General features: G+C 36.6%; 1 protein-coding gene across 15 annotated transcripts in view; it reads right to left on the bottom strand.

Annotated features, from left to right (window-relative positions):
• The window catches only part of POSTN (periostin), a 46,956-nt gene that overhangs the window by 14,202 nt on the left and 14,081 nt on the right, over positions 1 to 18,673 (bottom strand). For all 15 annotated transcript variants that reach the window (XM_014603557.3, XM_019498282.2, XM_006278349.3 and 12 more), the window contains exons 3-16: positions 15,993 to 16,057; positions 14,376 to 14,533; positions 13,569 to 13,733; positions 12,483 to 12,629; positions 10,687 to 10,828; positions 7,451 to 7,663; positions 7,135 to 7,269; positions 6,074 to 6,222; positions 5,372 to 5,508; positions 4,532 to 4,662; positions 2,988 to 3,118; positions 2,695 to 2,797; positions 1,707 to 1,774; positions 814 to 859 (exon numbers count right to left, since the gene is read on the bottom strand). In XM_014603557.3, the coding sequence (XP_014459043.1) occupies positions 814 to 859; positions 1,707 to 1,774; positions 2,695 to 2,797; positions 2,988 to 3,118; positions 4,532 to 4,662; positions 5,372 to 5,508; positions 6,074 to 6,222; positions 7,135 to 7,269; positions 7,451 to 7,663; positions 10,687 to 10,828; positions 12,483 to 12,629; positions 13,569 to 13,733; positions 14,376 to 14,533; positions 15,993 to 16,057 (1,790 nt within the window). The remainder of the gene's footprint in view (positions 1 to 813; positions 860 to 1,706; positions 1,775 to 2,694; positions 2,798 to 2,987; positions 3,119 to 4,531; positions 4,663 to 5,371; positions 5,509 to 6,073; positions 6,223 to 7,134; positions 7,270 to 7,450; positions 7,664 to 10,686; positions 10,829 to 12,482; positions 12,630 to 13,568; positions 13,734 to 14,375; positions 14,534 to 15,992; positions 16,058 to 18,673) is intronic.

Genomic DNA, 18,673 nt, shown 5'->3' with positions numbered 1-18,673 from the left:
AAAATGTCAGCCTATCCATTCTGAATTGTCTAAAGGAAAGTACAATATTTTCCATTTCTAACTAGAGTCTTAGACCTCCAAAGCCTAATTCTGATTCAGTTATTAAATGTAACCCCTGAATAAAATGGCAAGGAGGTGGTAAATAAGATTTCCTCCTTTATGTCTTTTTGCTTCACAGGGATCATCCATAATGACTATTTCTTGGTACTGACTCAGTCACAAGCCCTTTGGTTATATAGAGGAGGTGGGTGCCGAGTCCTCTCTCACTTCGTAATATCAGAAGAGCTAGTAATGTAGAGAGAACAGTACCACATAGGCTGATGTGGTATGCTGAAACTTCTGTGAATCTGTGCTGTCCTCAACACTGTTATTGGCTGTTATTGAAACAGAGCCTTTTCCCCTACCACTTTAACCCATGATCTTTAAACTGCTTCCTTCAGCAATTCATCAGTGCCTGAAGCAGCCCAGTAATAAAATGGTTTAACACTTAAACAATTTACTTAGAGAGACTGTGGAGTCTCTAGTCTTGGACTATTTTAAGTTCCAGATAGATAAAGACTTGTCTAGTATGGTTTAGTCAAGGATGACCCTGCCTCAAGTAGGGGGTTGGATTAGATCATCTCTTGTAGTTCTTTCCAGTCCTATTTTTCTGGGATTCCACATAAACCTTTTACTTAGTGATATTGTCCATTGCTGGCTTGTCATATTTTTGTATAGGTGACTTTATTTTTAATTGCAAATGTAATCCTTTTCAGGGTTTATTTTTTAAAAGACATATCAGCAAGTATATCTGGAAATAGTGAGTGAACTTACTGTAAAATGTCAGTGGAATCTCCTTGAAGGTGCTGCCCTGAATAAACTGCAAAACAAAATAATTTATTCTAGTACATATGTAAAGACTTCAAAAATAAGCTGTACATTCATCTTTTCTGCTCTATGCTTCATAAGTGTCAGATTCAAAGCCCACTGAAAGCAAAGACAAGACATGCACAGGATGAGCACATAAATGGGCATTGGTTCAGGCCCTGTGCTACCTATCATTCTGGTAGTCTGTTATTCTCACATTGAAGATATAAGGTTATGAAAGTTTCCAGCTATTGGGTGCATCATGGCAGTGCAAATCACAAGGGACATCTGCATAATATACACAAGAGTAGACATGAGTATATCCTGAAAAAACACTTTACAGTATAATAAGGCTCTGTTGATCTGTGTTAGCCAATGAATAAGAAGCCTCAGAGCTTATTTCTTCTGGTTTTCCAGCTGTATCTCCTTCAGTCCCACATTTGGGGCTGAGTGCATGGTGACATAGCAACTTTATTATGCAAGGATTCTTTCATAAAGAAGACCTCTCAAGGAATGAGATTTCTGCCACTTAGTGATGTGCAATAAGAATAAGGTCCAGATTTGGTCCAAAGTATATCAGAGAGTTCAGTGTTCAAATGTACTGTAACCACAGTCACTTGGAGAGAGATTTGGTCATTCTAGTATATTAAAATGTATTTCCAGACAGTACATGTAATGGCTTATTTAATTAATTTATGGACAGCGGACCTTTATTTTAGGACTGGCAGAGGATTTTCTGCCATATTAAAATATTGTTCACTAGAGACAGTTTGAGGTGGAGACCCCCTTTTTGTGTAATGTAGATGTTTGCATGCATACTAGGAAAATCAAAAACAATCAAAGCATTGTTTAGCAAGTACCTTAACTTGAATGTACTTAATCAGCTTATTGAGGATTGTGAGCAGTTGATTATTTCCAACCGGTACATCTGCAAAAGGGAGTACAAGTATTTGTAGAAACGGAAAGAAATGCAAATAACTTCAGTTCACTAACTGGCATGAACTGTATATTTCTGAACTGAAGGCATCTCTTATGCTTAGTAGACAACAATATTTGGATTTATAATTGAATGACACTCTGACACAATATTCATTCCATTAATAAAATATGTTTTTTCTATATAGATGACAATGAAAGCAATTTAGTGTTTGTAAGATTAATAATGCCTGGAAGAAGTAGCATTAATGTATATTGGGCACAAGCAACCATAACTACTTCCTTTGGTCATCATTCTCAATGACCAGAAGGGGTTGTGATTATAACAGACACTGATAATATTGAGTCCAAATCTTTTCTTCCACTTCTGTTTGTCTCTTGCTCTCATCACACATAATTGGTTGGGATAATAATTTGGACCATCCTATATTTTTCTTTTGGTTGGAGATGTTTTTGCAGTTTAAAAAGATATCACTGTATCAGATGAAAGTCATCTGTAATATTAATAATAAGACAAAGTTTCCTTCTTTCTACTTTGCATAAAGGAGCTGACATTATTAAAAAAATCAACACACATAGGGCACATCTATATGTGATGCTACATTGGTGTAGCAATGCACTACAACAACGTAGCATCAACAGGTGTCTACATGTGACCAGCAGCTACGTTGCTGTAGCTGTGCACTCCCCCATTATAGCTTGTTTGTTTGTTATAGCACCATTGTTTTTTTATGACTCGGTCTAAAGGTGCAGATAGTGGTGTGTTACCAAAGTAGATGCATTAGTTTATTTTCAGGGAGTTAAGCAGGGTGAAATAGACTCATACTTGGGCACCTAAGAAAGCTTCTGTGCCTAATAGGTGGAAGAAAATCTGGACCCATGATGTGAATTTTTTCCCTTTATGATACTCACCTGCTGGATACAAGAGCTTATCTACAACATGAATGACACCATTAGTTGTCATGAGATCAGATTCCTTTGACTTCAGGTCATTCACCAGAAGCGTGTCATTTACCTAAGAAACAATAATGAGAGAACACAAGATAGTGAACCTGTATATTTCCAAGAAATGCATTTTATCATTCTAGCAGTTGCATATTCTTCAAGTAGAGATGTCTTTCTGTAGTGCACATTCAATTCATGGTCATGACATGCCAAATCTTTATTACAAGGTGTATCAGGAGAATTTGTTTAACCAGACTTACTGTTTTCAAGTACAGTTTACTGCCTTGGATAGTTTTGAGGATGTTTGTCACTCCAGGTTCAAAACCACTGCCAATGAAAATTCCTTGTGTCAGGTGATAAAGAATAATGTTCCTGAGAGCATTTTTGTCCCCTATATAAAAAAAAAACCCACAAAGAACAACATTAAATAATGTTGTTTAGTTGATTTTTTAAGATATCATGGGATGAGCCTCATATCACCTATTGTTTAGGCAGTCACAAGAGATGAGATTTTTGTATTTGGATATATTACTCCTGCTGACAAAAAGATTAGAGAGAGAAAATGAACCAAACATATGAAAGGAGTTAGTCACATCATTTAGTGAACTACTGGTTCATACTCAGATAGTATAGTGATAATAGTGGTATAAAAACATGTAGAATAAAATAACTTTCAGCATTAGTCACTTGCTTCTAAACATTATGCCTCTGAATGCTCCAGTCTGTTCTATTCCAATGTAAATCCCACAAACAACAAGTGTAATGCAGCATCAAGCTTATTATGAATAGAATAAGATTGCTTTTAAACAGCCTGCAATATTAAATTTTCACAAGCTAAACTATTTGAAACAGTAAAATATCATCAATTCTGTATATCAGACGTTCCCAACTTTTTTCTTATTAAGTACCTCCTTCCAGATTTACCACCTTCCCACATCTACCAGCATACATTTTCTATTTTAACCCCTTAAAAGCCAATTATTATTAAAATGAAAATTAAATCTGCCATTACACACTTTATCCTGCATACCATCCAGAAGTGTCTTGTATACTCCCAGCTGTACATGTATCATGGTTTGGGAACCCCTGCTGCATATGAATTGTCAGAGTGAAAAAAGTGATTCTGTATGTAAACTCTCTCCACAAGTCCAGAGTTCTTAAAATGACTAGCAATGAAACAGCTAATGATTGGCATCTAACCTATCATAATCACTCACCGTTATAGCACCTCACAGACATGAATAATGACAATTTACACCTCTATCAATACACTATTCTGCTCCCATTAAAGTTATGACAAACTTTTCATTGTGTTCGAGAAATATGCCAATAAAGTTAGTTGTGCTTGGTTGCAACCTAGAGTTGGTGGGGGGTGGGTAAGCTAATTACAGTTCAGGGATAATGTTGGTATTTTGGAATCTGATTTCATTTTATTATGAAAAGAACATCAACATTTTCTACACTCCCAGTTCAACACCTCAGGTGAACTAATTTAGTTCTGGCCAGCCATTTTTTTCCTGATTTAACCTCCCTGAATGTTTCTACAGATCTGCACTTAGGCTAGGTACAGACATTCAAAAAGCCAAAGGTAGAATCAGTCCAATTTATGTGATTTTCTGCAAGCAGCATAGCTTAGATGCTAGTTAACCTAACCTTAGTTAAGTCTATCTAAATGTAAGGTCTGTATTTGCCCTTATATTCAAATCCTTCTCTATTGAATTCAGTGGGGGTTTGTGCCATTCATTCAATGGGTCCAGGATTTCAGCCCTGCTAATTACATTTGTAGTTCTGTTCTGCTACTTACTGATTAATATTTCCTTTTCCTCATTAGTCAGCCCTTTAAAGGCATCATTGGTTGGGACAAACAGAGTCCATTCTCCAGGCAGTGTAAGAAGGTCTTCTAAATCTGCAGCTTTCACCAGACTGAGAAATGTGCTAATCAGAGAAAAAACACAAGTTCTGTTATATCTCAGTTCCCATAGATTTCTTCACAAAATACATTTTGAAAGAAACTTATGGAGCATACAAGTCTGTTTTCTTAGGAAAAAAAACATATCTAGTACTTTCCCTTGTGATTAGGTCAAGTGATTTCAAGGAAGAGGGAGAATGGAGGAAGAGGAGATGCAAGATTAAAATTTACTGTGCAGCTAATTAGGCAATTCTGCAGTAAACATCTCATGTAGACACACCCAATGAGTAGTACCTTACTCCACAAATAGTCCTATTGAAAACATTTTGGCCAAAACCCTTCTAGGGCCTTGCTGTTCCCTCTAGATTTACCGCTAGTTGAATGGAAGGGGCCAAGTAAGGCCATGAAAACAGACCTGCAGTGCCAGGGCCCCTCTTTGTACTGGAGAATTTCCAAGTGGGAAATGTAATGTTGTTCTGGCCTCCTATTGCCACACAAATGTTATAAAAAAACTGGACTGGTGATCAGAGTGAGACTTTATAACAATACTATAACAATTTCCTATGTCTCTGCTATGGCTGATTAGAAAATAGAGGCAGTGGGGAAGAGGGGCAGCAAGGGAACACCTTCCCTTCCCCTGCCCCCTATTTTTGTCAAAAACATGACTTTTTCTAACCAGGCCTAGTCTACATAGACAGTCTCCACAGTTTCTATGCTGTCAAAAGACTGCCTTACCTAAAGCGTTTATCATTCTTTAGTGTTTCATGCAGTGACTTTTCTGCTGGTTTGATGATCTCTCTGAAAAGGTGAATAATACCATTCCTTCCTTCTTTACTTCCTCTCACCATACATGAATTTTCAATACATACAGCCTGATTAAAAGAGAAAAAGAAAAATGACCCAACAGCAGAGCTCTGATAATGACAAGCTATTTGGAAGAAATGAGACCTCATTTGCAACCTCTGTCATTTAAAAATATAATTTATCCAGCTCCTCCTCTGCAAATTTTCTTTTTTTTTTAAAGATCAGTAACAGGTATTGTGCAAAAAGAAGCCATTACATAGGTGTAAAATAAATATGTAAATATTTCCCATGCTGATTACTGGCTTCACTTGAAAAGTGTTGTTAGTTGTTTTTAAACTAAGACTTTGAACTCTTTATTATGAGTCAAATCTTGAAGCCTTTACTTTGCTTTCCATTGAGTTTCTATTCAGGCAAAGTTTCCATTTACATAAAGTTTATAATACAGCAAAATAAAAATAAAAAACCCAAACCCTCTCATGTACAGTGGTGTAAAGGCTTATCATTTGACTTTTAATAGTGAGCATAACTGTAACACCAATATCATTATCAATTCAACTGAGCTTACACTCTGTGTAAGGGTTTGGTTTCATTTTATTTGTCAGAGATAGGATATTTATGTCCTCCTTTACTTACTGTGCGGTACACAAAGACTCTGAGCAATTTTCCTCCCAAGGTCTCCAATTCCTGTCCATTGTAGAGCTCATTGAGGCCAATTTTCACTTTCAAAACATGGTTCTGCAGGATCAGTTTCAGAAGACGTTGATCCATCCTCAAGGTATCATCTATTAAATTTAAAACACAATATATAAATGATTCTTGCATTCAAGTACATTTATTGCACAGATTATAGTAATTTATTCAAAATTCTTGGATTTTTTTGCAACTTAGATTTCTGTAAATTTAGGCCAACTATTCAGCAAGTGCAAATCAGTAATTTATACCCTTCTGTGATTAAAAATTGTCTCTGAAAAAGCTACTAACCTATTGGTGGAAATTATTGGGAAACTAATACATAGGTGTATTTCATTGTTTGGATTGGTTAGTGAAGTGTCTGTTGCAACTTTTGAGGTAAGTATTTGCCATCTGTAATTTACTCTATGCTTGGATGTCCAAAATCACATGATGTTGCTTCTGTTCTGTGATTGGGTGTTTGCCAATACAGAAGAGTATTCAGGATGGCCATATGACTGCTACCATTTCAAATCATCAGATACCTATTGTATATATTACATTGGTCATATTAGCAAATGTGTGGGGTTCTGAAGAGTATATTGACAGTAAATAAGAAAGGTTGAAAATATAAATCATGTGAATTGGGGGTTCTTTAGACAAATAGTCACTAATATATTGTTACATTCATTCATTTCTGTTAAACATTGATTTATATTTTGCGTTTTATTTTAGGTCAAATATTTCCAATGACCAAACAGGTATCGATATCATTGGCATAAGAAAACTGTGTAGACTTAAGATCAGGCCTTTTATGATTTCTCTTTAGTATAATGAATTTCACTGAACATGTGTATCGAAAAGGACAAAACTTCTCTCATTCTAAATTTCATCATTTCATTGGGTCATAAAATAAACACAAGGGAAAAAATTCCTCTAGAAAGCCATGATGTCAGCAAATATGATTTTAACATATTTTGATACTATGTAAGAGAGAGAGCTGACTCTTTTCTAATATTACCTACCAGAGAAAGCACCATTCAGAGGAGCCAACAGGGTGTATTGACCCTCTGGTCTTAGAGAAGAAGCCAATCCAAGCTGTGCCATCAGGTCTGTGAAGGTGGTCTGCTGGGCACCTCCAAGCTCAATGACTTGCTTAGCTGCAAATCATAAAAGGAAAAGAAAGTCAGTCGTAGCTTGCATGGGTATAGGGATGTTGAATAAGTCCCAAGGAAATACACAGGTAAGTCCACTCAACAACCCAGCCAGTGTAGACATCTGAAAATGCCATCTAGTAAAAAAATATTCTGGTACATATACAATTTTATAGCTGTCACTCACCAGAATCAGGAATCAGCACTTTATCAATGAGGTGAATGACACCATTACTTGTCACAATATCTTTGTTCTTTACCATCTTGATTCCATTTACAGTCAAGCTTTCACCATCACATCCCACTTCCACTGTATTTCCTTCCAAGGTCTCATAGACTGCTCCACCCATGATGGCTTCAGAGCACTGGAGAGTATTTAAAATATGGAACTTGATGAGAGCTGAGGGGGGAAAAATAAAACATTTATGTACAGGTGCTTAATGGTAACAGGATTACATAAAACAGTTTAATGGATTGTGACTAAATTGGTGTTGTTGCAAACTAATCTTGAATAATCTTCTTTATTTTTCATCAGTTCCTACAATACCTAACAGGTTTGTTGTAATACCTCCTTAGTTGGGACTAGATGACCTCTTGAGGTCCCTTCCAACCCTAGTTTTCTATGAATCTATGAAATTGCACTAACTACTAAACTACTAGCTAGACTTTACAGAGAACTGTTTCCAACATTACTCTTGAAGCTGGCCTAATGGGCAGCCAGAAGAGAAAGTTATGTAGGGCCAGGAGTTGGCAAATTAGAAGAGTGGTTCATTGAGATGGATACTGAAGAGGCAGTCTTAACTTCTAGCCTGGGCTCCTGTTCCCTATAGGGCAGGAATAGTTTCAGTGTTATTTGTCCATTTTCTCTAATGAATATTAAATTCAAGGTAAAGTGGGAGAGCCCTCAATTATACCTCTCCCATGGTTTTGTGTTTAGAGTACTTGTCACTAAAGTAAGTAGTGCAGGTTCAAACCTCCTCTGGGTGAGCTGTAACTAGAACCTGATTCATCTTTCACCTAGAGACATTCCCTAATTACTGGGTTAAAAGATGACAGAACACTGTCCTCTTTTTCCTCCATCACACTTCCAGCAAGTACACATGTAGGGTGATCCTCTTGCACCACAAGTACAAATAGAAACCAAACTACAGGTTAGGGTCCAAAATTGTAGTTGCACAGTTACACAAATATTGTTAGCTGTGTGAAGTTGAAACAGGATTTAGCCTTAAAAATGTCCTGTGTTTTTCTAAAAAAAAAATTGGGGGTAATCCCCCACATTTTTGGAAACACATTTTATAACTGCAAAAAGAAGCTTAAGAAAAGACATAAGCAAAAAAATGCTCTTTGCAGTTAACCTAGAAAAGCACCTTAAATAGTCATGATGATACATACAGAAACTGCAGTTGCAGAGGTTTCCATAGATTGTTTCCAGACATCCTGCTTTTACACTTATTTTGAATCCCTTGGGACCTTTTCTGGTAATTTGAAGCAAGAGGGAAATACTCACTCTTGCACTAGTCAGTAACTGCCTTTTCTTAATGGGAAGGACAGATGCTAACTGCAATTCCAACAATAATGATTCTAATGGGACTTCCTTTTCCTTTTACGGAAAGTAAATTTTTATGAGTTACAAATGGATGTAGTCAATGTTCATTACTTTTAGATGCATAGTCTCCCATTTGATAGCTTGGTTGTTACAGAATTCTTATTCCTAGGTAGCACACAACTGTAGGTAAGTGTGTTAGAGATATGTGTGCTATGATACCTTTGCAAGGCAATCTGATCAAGGACTGGGGTTTAGTGATGAGTAACATTTTAAAATAATACTATTACACTGTCTTCAGCTTATTTATGCAAATATGTGTTAGTAGAACAGGGAAACTGGTATTATCTCTATTGTTTGAAGTGCATTGCATAATTATCATTATATGATTCTTCTTCAGTAGTAAAATTGTATCAGATCCTACACTGGACCGAGTCAATATATTTCCACTAAAATCAACAAAGGTTACACCATATGTTGATTTAACCCACTATATTCTTGTTTCTCTAGTGGGGGCTGATGATTCAGTAGTCCTGCTACAAGTATAATATCCATTAAACCAATGTGAGTTCTGCCTCAGTGGCCACAACTACACATGCGCTTCACTGAGCATGTCTACACATGCACCTGACTGCACAGTCATTTAGTACATACTTTAGCAGTTAGCAAGTACTAAATAACTTCACAGTAACTCCCATTACTGCACAGTAACCACAATTATTGTGTAGTCCTGGAAGTGCACGGGTCATTTTCTGACCCTACTGTGCAGTAGCAATGCTCAATAGTGACGAGCTACATCGCCACAGTGTCTTGTGTAGATGTGCTCACTGTTAAGTAGACTAATGACTGCAGAGTAATGCGTCACTGTCTACGTGTGTGACAGTATTAGATTGCAGTAAATTAATTTACACTGTTTGTAGTCTGTTTGTAGTACTGTCGGGGACAGTACTATCTTGTGCTGGGGTAATTTACTGTGATTAAACACGTGTGTAGACACTGACAGTGGATATAAATTGCTCCTGGTCAGCCCACCAAGTTGGGGGCTAGACTGCAGCCACATGGCTCCACACTTTCTGCATCCTCATGCCCCAGGCAGCCCCTCTACCTCACAATGCTGCCACCCGGAGCCCAGGGCTGATCCTCCCTGGCTCAGACTGATACTGTCCTGGGCCTGTGTGTAGACACTGAGTTTGGAAATAGTTTAGTCCAGCTCAAACTGCTTTGTAGATTATTGCTTTGCATTAATTGAGCATGTAGTGAGCATAAGATCAAAATTAAAGCAGTGAGCATAAGATCAAAATTAAAGCTTATAGGGTAAAATCTTACCTTGGAGTAAGATAAGATCCTGAGTTTTAATGGGGAGATTCCCAAGTTAGTCAGGACATGTTTACCCCTCCCCTGCCCCCTCTCCCCCATCCCCAATTAATTTCAATTGGATTTAGGAATCTGCCTATTTTTGTTAACTGCTAAAGAGGTCAAATTGATTTGACTGCACTTTTCCTATACTAAACAATAGCATAACCTTCAGTTCATTATTACTGTCTCAGCACAAGACAGGTGCATAGCGCTTCACTTAACAAATTGCTACTGTTATTTCCAGTCAGACTTTAGCCCATAGATTGCATAGATCCTTATTATGGAAGACTTATTTATGGGATGAGTTTGGGTCAAAACCCAAGTCAGATGCCCCTTTGCAACTCTATCTGAACTATAAAACTGAGATCCTTTCCTATTAGAAACATATAAATAGTTATAATGTTCATACATTTTCAGTGATTCTGGAGGTTTTACAATTTCTTAGTTTCTAACTCCTGATCTGATTGTGTCTGAATTTCATATTTGAATTTTTCAGAACCAAACAGATAAAATCATTGAAATACCTTCAGCAGCCACCTTGTCACCCATGATCCTTTCCAGGACTCCCCTTGGCAGTTTCTCAAAAGCTTCATTGGTAGGAGCAAAAAGTGTATAATGACCAGGTTTTCCAAGTGTATCCAAAACCCCTGATGCAATGGAAGCAGCCTAGAAAAGAAATTTGCTGTTTATTGAATCAGTGTGCAAACATATTCCCTGCCAGAGAACATAGCCTCTCACAATGCCCTTAACATAGAAAATTCAGACAAATCCTGTCTGTGTATATTCAAAGTTCCAGTGAAAACCCCGGGATTTGTGCATATGAATCTGCAGGTGAAATTTGACCCATAAAATTCTCTGTAAATGAGATCATGTTTTAGCGTTCTAGGATGTTTATCCAAATATTTTAGGTTGAATTTAATAACAATATGCTCCAGAATTCTGCAAAACTACAAAAACAAGTAAATGGTAAGAAATTTAAATCTCTAGAATGCCTGGGCTTAATGTTCCAACTTTTTCTGATGACTTAGCAGATGCTAAGAGAGATTTAGTTACCATTAACACTGAAGCAAATGTGCTGCAACTCTACTGACCGAGGTGGAGACCAATCAGTCCATATAGTATGTTTAGATTCAGCCATCACAAAACACCCAACTGAAACTATAAATACAAATAATGTACATTGACTATAGTTTATAAAAAAGGGTATACAACTTGGTTGCCTAGAATAGAAAGGGACTGAACCCATTTACCAAGGAGATGCCTTTCAGTCCAGTGGTCCAATATGCTTGAAAATGTTGTTGAACAATTTATTAAAATGATCTTATTTTAATATTTCTGGACTTATTTTAAAACAAGAGCTATATTTTGCCATGTATCTCCTCTTTGCCTTCCCAGAATGAATGTATAATTATATACTGTGTTAAGTATGTCACTAACAGGGATCCTAGGTTTCTCTGATTTAAAAAAATCCCCAATTTTCAGTTAAAAAAAAAGTAACCTCAAATGCACATTTTCCATGATTAAAATGAAGCACCACTTATAAATCGATGTATATATAGTTGTGTTTCATTTTAATCATGGAAAAATGTGGATTTGGGGTTCCTTTTTTTTTTTTTTACCAAAAATTGGGATTTTTTTTTTAGATCAGAGAAAACCAGGATCCCTGGTCACTACTGCTAGTAAAGCAGGGAAGCAAGGATACACAGAAGGGCAGGTTCTTCCTATATCTTACCTCTTTGTTGTACAAAGAGGACCCTGCTGCTTCTAACTTTCCTCTTCTTCTATGGAAGAGAGAAGGAAGAGAAAGTAGAAAAGAAAGGACTAAAGAATCCCTCAGCTCCAGAAGAGGAAGAGAGATCTGGGTAGATTCCCTAGTAGCCCAGTGCTGTGGCTCTGGCACATCACCCTCCCATATGTCTGTCAGCCTTTTGAGACCAGTAAGATCTGCTAAGCTATAGTGCCAATTGGCGTTGTCTTTATTGCATCCATGCTTGTTTGTAAATGTCATCTTATTCAAGTGGGGCTGGGTCCTGCAACTTTTCCTTGCATGGGCTAAATATCACAGTTCTTAAAGAATTAGACACACAACATAATCTGCCCTACTGACATTACTTAAAAGATCCTCTGAAGTACAGGATTGAGCCCTTACTGGAAACATGTATTGTCCTTTCACATTGCATTATTTGGTGGACTAGTCCTTAATTTCTTTTATTTTCCTCACAGTGTGTAACTACTTTCTTATATCTAAACATAAGAGAGAGAGACAGAGGATTACAATATCAAAGAAGTGGGGGGGGTTTTAGCATTTTTCCCCACTCACTCTAAGGGATGAGAGATCATCCTCAACTTCCAGGTAATCTTGAATAGTATTTCCAACAGGGGTCAGGACACGGTCGATGACATGAACAACGCCATTTGTAGCAATCTGATTGCCATGGATGATCCTGGCACAGTTAACAGTAACAACCTATGTTTAAAGAATCAAGCAAGAAAATGTTAACACGCATTTGACAGTACACTTGGCATGTATCTCATATAATAGTCAAAGCAAGTATTAGACAGTGACAATGTATTTATTATGTTTTCCTTTACTTTTGAGTTAAGATGAAGGTGAATTTTAATACTTGAAATGTTGGAATTTGTTTTCTCTTGGAAAACACCTAGAAAACATCTAATAATAGATCTATATGTTCAGGTCACTTTGATCTCATCATCAAACTCCATTACCTAATCACATTTATTTAGATTTATGTTCCATTCCCCTTAAATGGATAAAAAAAAGTTTGTTTCTTTTGGCTTGTGATCTTTTAAGTGTTGATTTAACAGTTTCCATGAATCAAAGAGAACAAAAACACTAGCGACTTGGCTATGGCCCTTCTAAAATGAAGATAATAGATACTCTCATGGCATTAAATACTTCTTTCACGTGCAGTCCTTGGAACAAAGGATTTGATCAAAATGTGTTTTGTGACACATGACACACATCTAAAAAGAATATCTATCTATTTAGATGTATAATTATAATAGTCTCTCTCAGTCACAAAAGGGTCCCTCTGTTTAAAGGAAAATTTGGAGTTTGCTTTCTTTTTCTAATAATAATTAGCCCATGTAACTTAACCCTTTCTTTAAAATTTAGCTTTCAGTGTATGAACATGTCCTTTATAAATAGATTTTATTTTAACATTTGTAACATTAGAAGCATTACTAATATGTCCATAACTTTCCTGCCCAGGGCAGAGGCTCATACTTGATGATCTACTGAGGTCCCTTCCAATCCAAACATCTATGAATCTATGTTGAGCACTAATCCCACCATGACCTTCTCTCTTCTTTACATAAAAAATATTAAAGTAAAGGGAAGTGAAAATATGAAATACTGTATACAAGATACTTATGACAAACTTACCCCATTAGGGTAGTGGTTAATAAGCAGTTTCAGGTCATTGTACATAGATACAACAGTCATGCCATTCTTAAGATCCTTTGTCAACATACGCTTATTTAGCATATGGTGATGGAGAGCATTATACAGTTCAATATTTACGTTGTCAATCAAATTCTTATGAATTTCCTGAGGAAGAAGATTCAGTTAGACGTATTAGGGACATTCTTCCAATCAACTAGATATATAGTTAATATATACTTATATATCTTTGTCAAAACATATGCTTTCAATATAGTTTTGAACATATATTTCTTCTGACTAGGCAAACATTTCAGTTCCTTTCTTACTAATCTTTGGCTAGCTAAAATATTCCCTAACTTGATTTGCTTAAGATCAAAGACAACAGGGCTCACCACCTAAATAAGTTGTATGAGATATTTGATCTGAATTAAATCAGTATTAGATTTTGTTATTATAGGAAAAGTTCCCCAGAGTAACCAACAAACAGAGCAATTACTATATTCCTTTGCTGGTATTTCTACTATTTTCAGTGCTGTTTTGAACACAATAACGATGCTCATGCTCAAACAGGTACTATTCACAAATGTTGAATGTTTCTACAATTTAAGGAAAAAATATCTGTAAATATGTAAAATATCTATGTCCTTCCAACACAGCTCTAAATACCAAATACACAAAATGTGTTTAAATGTATAATCTCTATTAATATAGAACGGTCATAATGCCTTCTTATTTGGTGTACAGCTTCATGGTTAATTTTATGCTATCCTAAAATAAGGAATCATAAATATATAAATATGTAGTTACTGGCTCCAACAGGTTCCAAGCTTCATTGCTTGGTGCAAAGAATGTGAACGATCCTTTTCCTTCAATTTCTTCTCTCAGCTTTGACATATCGGAATACTGTTGTGTGGAGGTAGCTCCAACGATGCCCAGGGTACCATAAACATGATCAATAGGAGCAACTGAAATAAACAAGAGATTATTGCAAATTCTTCAATAATGGTGGCAAACTTTGAGAATCAAATCTACTGCCATGATTCCAACTGCATGATAAAATGTATGACATGGAACTCTTTCATCTAAAACTTTTTCAAGAAAGAATTACAAACTATTCAAATTAAGTTAAAATTGGCAATATACATTTAGGAATACATGAATAATTGACTTAAATTATTTGCTGAATGAAAAAAATGATGAAAATGAACTCCAGCCTCAGGCCAAATGTCCCATTCAAGTTGAAACATTTCCTTTTGGGGCATTTATTTGCTAAATGTACAAGACTAAATTTGCAAGCCCATATAAGGAAGAAACTGTAAATTATGCTTGTTGTCTCTCCTGTCGATGCTCTTCTATGGTGGCTTGAACTTTTGCTGAGCCAGAGAGTGAGCAAAATGCCAACCTTGTCGTTCAGTCACTCACTTGAATTTGGACATCTGGATTACACTACCTGATCTAGTAAAGATTTATTTATACCAAATGGAAGAGTATCAACAGAGAATATAGTGAGAACCCTCATTACCTGCACCCCTTTCCCACCTGGCCTATAGCATGAGATGAGTAGCATGGGTTCATATCCCCTCCCAGAGAAAAGGGAATTGAATTTGTCTCTCTCACATCCTATTGAAAAAAGGAGGATAACAGCTCTCCCTCTAACTTTGTGAACCTAGATTCTTTTTTTTTTTAACTCCTAGATGAAACTGTTTAGTGAATTCAACTCAAACTTATGAATAATTTTAGGACTGCTGGAACCCATAGTTTTAAGTGAACTTGCTATTTGCTGGAAAAAACACCGGCTTAGCTCTAATTTCATTTCACAGAAAAGATAACATGACAAATAACAGAGGGGTAGGATTATTCCACTTTATGTTCTGAAAAAACTGAAAAGTTGCTTTTTATGGTTAGTGAGTTAAGTAGTCTTTTGTACCTCAAATGTTCCTCTAATGCTCACCCACCCCCTAATTCTGATGCCATTTCACATCCAGTCACTCCACATTCTCTCTCCCCTGCATAGTTCTGCTTGGCTACTTGAAGCAGTGAAACAAGTGACACAGGACTCAAAATACCTAAGGAATGCTTAGACAGTTTCACCAGTTCCTGCTTCCTCACATGGTGGGACTGGTACTTCTGATGCTAGGAAATCTGCCTACATGAGTAGATTAAAAAATTGTCAGGACTAACCATACAGATAGTCAGATGTTCAAAATTGAAGGGTTTTAAATGCATTTAAAAATGGCATCTAACTTGTCATTCTTCTATTTTGAGAGTTCAGTCTTAGATATTTGGGGGCTGTTTTCTCATGGTGCTGACAACATAGAGCTCCAATTGACATCAAATGAGGCTGTGGCACTCAGACAGCAAATCTGGTATATATATCCTCGATATCTCATATATAGAGCTGATCAGATTAATCTAAGAATGTACCTGCTGGGCATCCTCTCATACCATCCATCCTCATGTAGCCAGGGCAACATTCATATAAGACAGTTCTATAAAATACAGAAAAAAAAAAACCTCAATGAAACACAGCAGAACAAAGGTTACATTCATTATAAACCTTTACCTAATTTTCTCTTTTTTTCCATGTTGTCTATTTCTACTCATTTTGTATTACTATATGTAACTGATCATCCAGTTTTAAGATTCAGTAGCCTATTTTCTGTTTATATCAGATTAGAGGCTACTAATTGCTGCAATATATTTCTTCACTAAGTATAAAACATTTAAAATTTGAAGCCTATCCAAATTGATTGTTTGGAATGCGTATAGAAAGCAAAATAGATTTTTTGAAAAGACACAAAAAGGGATTATGTGATTTGAATAACCAGTAAATAAAATAAGTTTGCTAGTAATAATTTCAGTGGAGTAGATAGGGTTGAAGAAAGCCAAAGAGAAGGTCATAGTAATCAGGAGTGATTGGATTGTTAGTGTATGGACAAGACGTGTAAACACAGCACACAGTGGGGTGGATGCAAAAGAAAAGGACTGGCATTTAGCAAAAACCAAAAATTGAGGACCAAACTTCTCAGAAATTAGTCATGAAGGTAGATGAAATCTTCCAGTAATAGGGTATAGAAACAGAGGGTGGAGTTAGGAACAGCTTTAGGAATGCTGACAGAAAGCAAGATGAGGAGATCTTAGAGACATTGAGGAAGACAGGGGAAGAAACATGTGAGGACAATTTAAAGAAAAAAGGCCAATGAAGGACAAAGAAGCCAATAAAGATTGAATGGCTGATTATGTCAAAACCAGTAGAGAGATCAAGAAGGATGGAGAAGACAAAATGCCATTAGTAACTAGTTGAAGCAGTCTCACTTAAGGGGAAAACTAGACTGGTGCAATGAATGAAAGGCTGCATACACCCATTCAAATAATGTAGAAGAATTTTCCTGGCTTTGTTCTTCTGGTAGAGAAATGTACCCAGAGCCATGTGTACAGGCATTCAAAGGAAGAAGGGAAAGCTTGCAGTGTCAACACTGTGCAGCCATGGAAGGTCCCTATGCACACATCTCAGCATACTTTGCAAGGTTCCTTAGTCTGCCAAGCAACGGATGGCAGCAGTGCACATGACAGCCCTCACTGGCTGACTCATACCATGTGGATCAGGCTGTGTTTCCCTGCCATACAATGTGGGGGTTATGAAGAGGGCATGTCCTTCTTTCTGCTGGAGCAGCAGAGTCCACCCAGAGACAAACTGTTCATCTCCTCTAAGGACAGAGGGGGAAGAAGGAGGATGGAAGACTGTTCTCTTCAGGGAGAAGCCATGGTATATACAGACATTTGCTCTCCCAGGAGGAACTCTTCTAGGAATAATTTAACCCTGGTTTTTCCCAGGTTGTTTTTCTCCTGGAGCAGCCATTTTAACTCGGGGAGAAAAAGCCTGAACATTTGTGCGCATGTAGTTTCTCCTGGGAGAGCAGGAACTTTGTACAAGGCCAAAGAAAGAGTTAACAGAGGGAAACAAAGCAACAGGAGTAAGAGTTTATGTATGAAGGGAAAAGAAAAGGAATTAGAAGTTAACTGACAAACCTATACCAGCTGTCTTAGAAATGACTTATCTTTGAGTTTTTCTGATATCATATTGAAGCTTGAAAATAGACATCTTTAACCAAATTCAGTCCTATTGTAAGGAATCACAACCCCATTAAAGTCAGTGGAGTTATAGCAAAGTTGAGTTTGGTTGGTCCAGGATCAAGAATGCAATAAATTATATCAGTATACTGAAGTCTAAGCAGTAGCTTAAATTTTCAACCTCTTTCTTCAGCTAAGCTTTCAAAGTAGTTACTGCCCAAGTGCTGTGAATCACTGGAAATAAGTTGCAATCAAAATGTTACATTATTTTGTTCTTAAGACATATGGGTTTTCTGGGATTAATTTGCACTCCTTTCATGCAGTTCTGGAGTTCTAGATAGTAAGTCATTGAAGGCTTTGATATACATATATGTGGTTTCAGTTTTGAGTCCCAGGTTTTCAGCTGAAAGCTCTCTAGAGGCAGCTTTGTGTGGTTTTGTTATTTTGGTAATGAATTAGAGCTGACAAAATATTCACCACAAATATGCTAAATTAAAAAGCTTACTCCAATTACTTGAAAGTTGGATTTGCAGAATTGTGGTATAAAGTCTATTTGAAGAGCCATAGAAATGAGATCAGACTGAAATAACATTACAGGCAGGGGTTTCAAGTGAGACTCTTAGCTACATAATCTCTTGCAAATTGACTGAGCTGATAAAGAACAAAGAGCTTTTAATTAGAACAAATGCCCTATATCGTATTAGTTATTTTGTGCTATGAATGTAGGCTGTTTAACTTCCTTCTCTCTCTTTTTAACAGGATTTTAAAACATACAACTTTTTCTGCTAAGTTTTCTACATGCCTATTCTAAGTAAGCTTCAAAAGTTATTTGTACTGTTGGAATGATCTCATAGCTGTGATGGTCCAGGAAATACAAAAGAGGCAAGGATTCTTGTGAATGATATCTTTTATTGAACCCACTAAGTCCATCTCAACCAGGAAATCAGCCTGGTAAAAGTTAGCAGTAACAAAAGGGATTTGTGCACTCTTAAAAAATAACCTCTCTTTCAATTAAGACAATTCCCTTTAAAAGA

This window comes from Alligator mississippiensis, chromosome 1, assembly GCF_030867095.1.
Source record: "Alligator mississippiensis isolate rAllMis1 chromosome 1, rAllMis1, whole genome shotgun sequence".
Taxonomy (NCBI): domain Eukaryota; kingdom Metazoa; phylum Chordata; order Crocodylia; family Alligatoridae; genus Alligator; species Alligator mississippiensis.
This window is presented reverse-complemented; position numbering and strand designations above follow the sequence as displayed.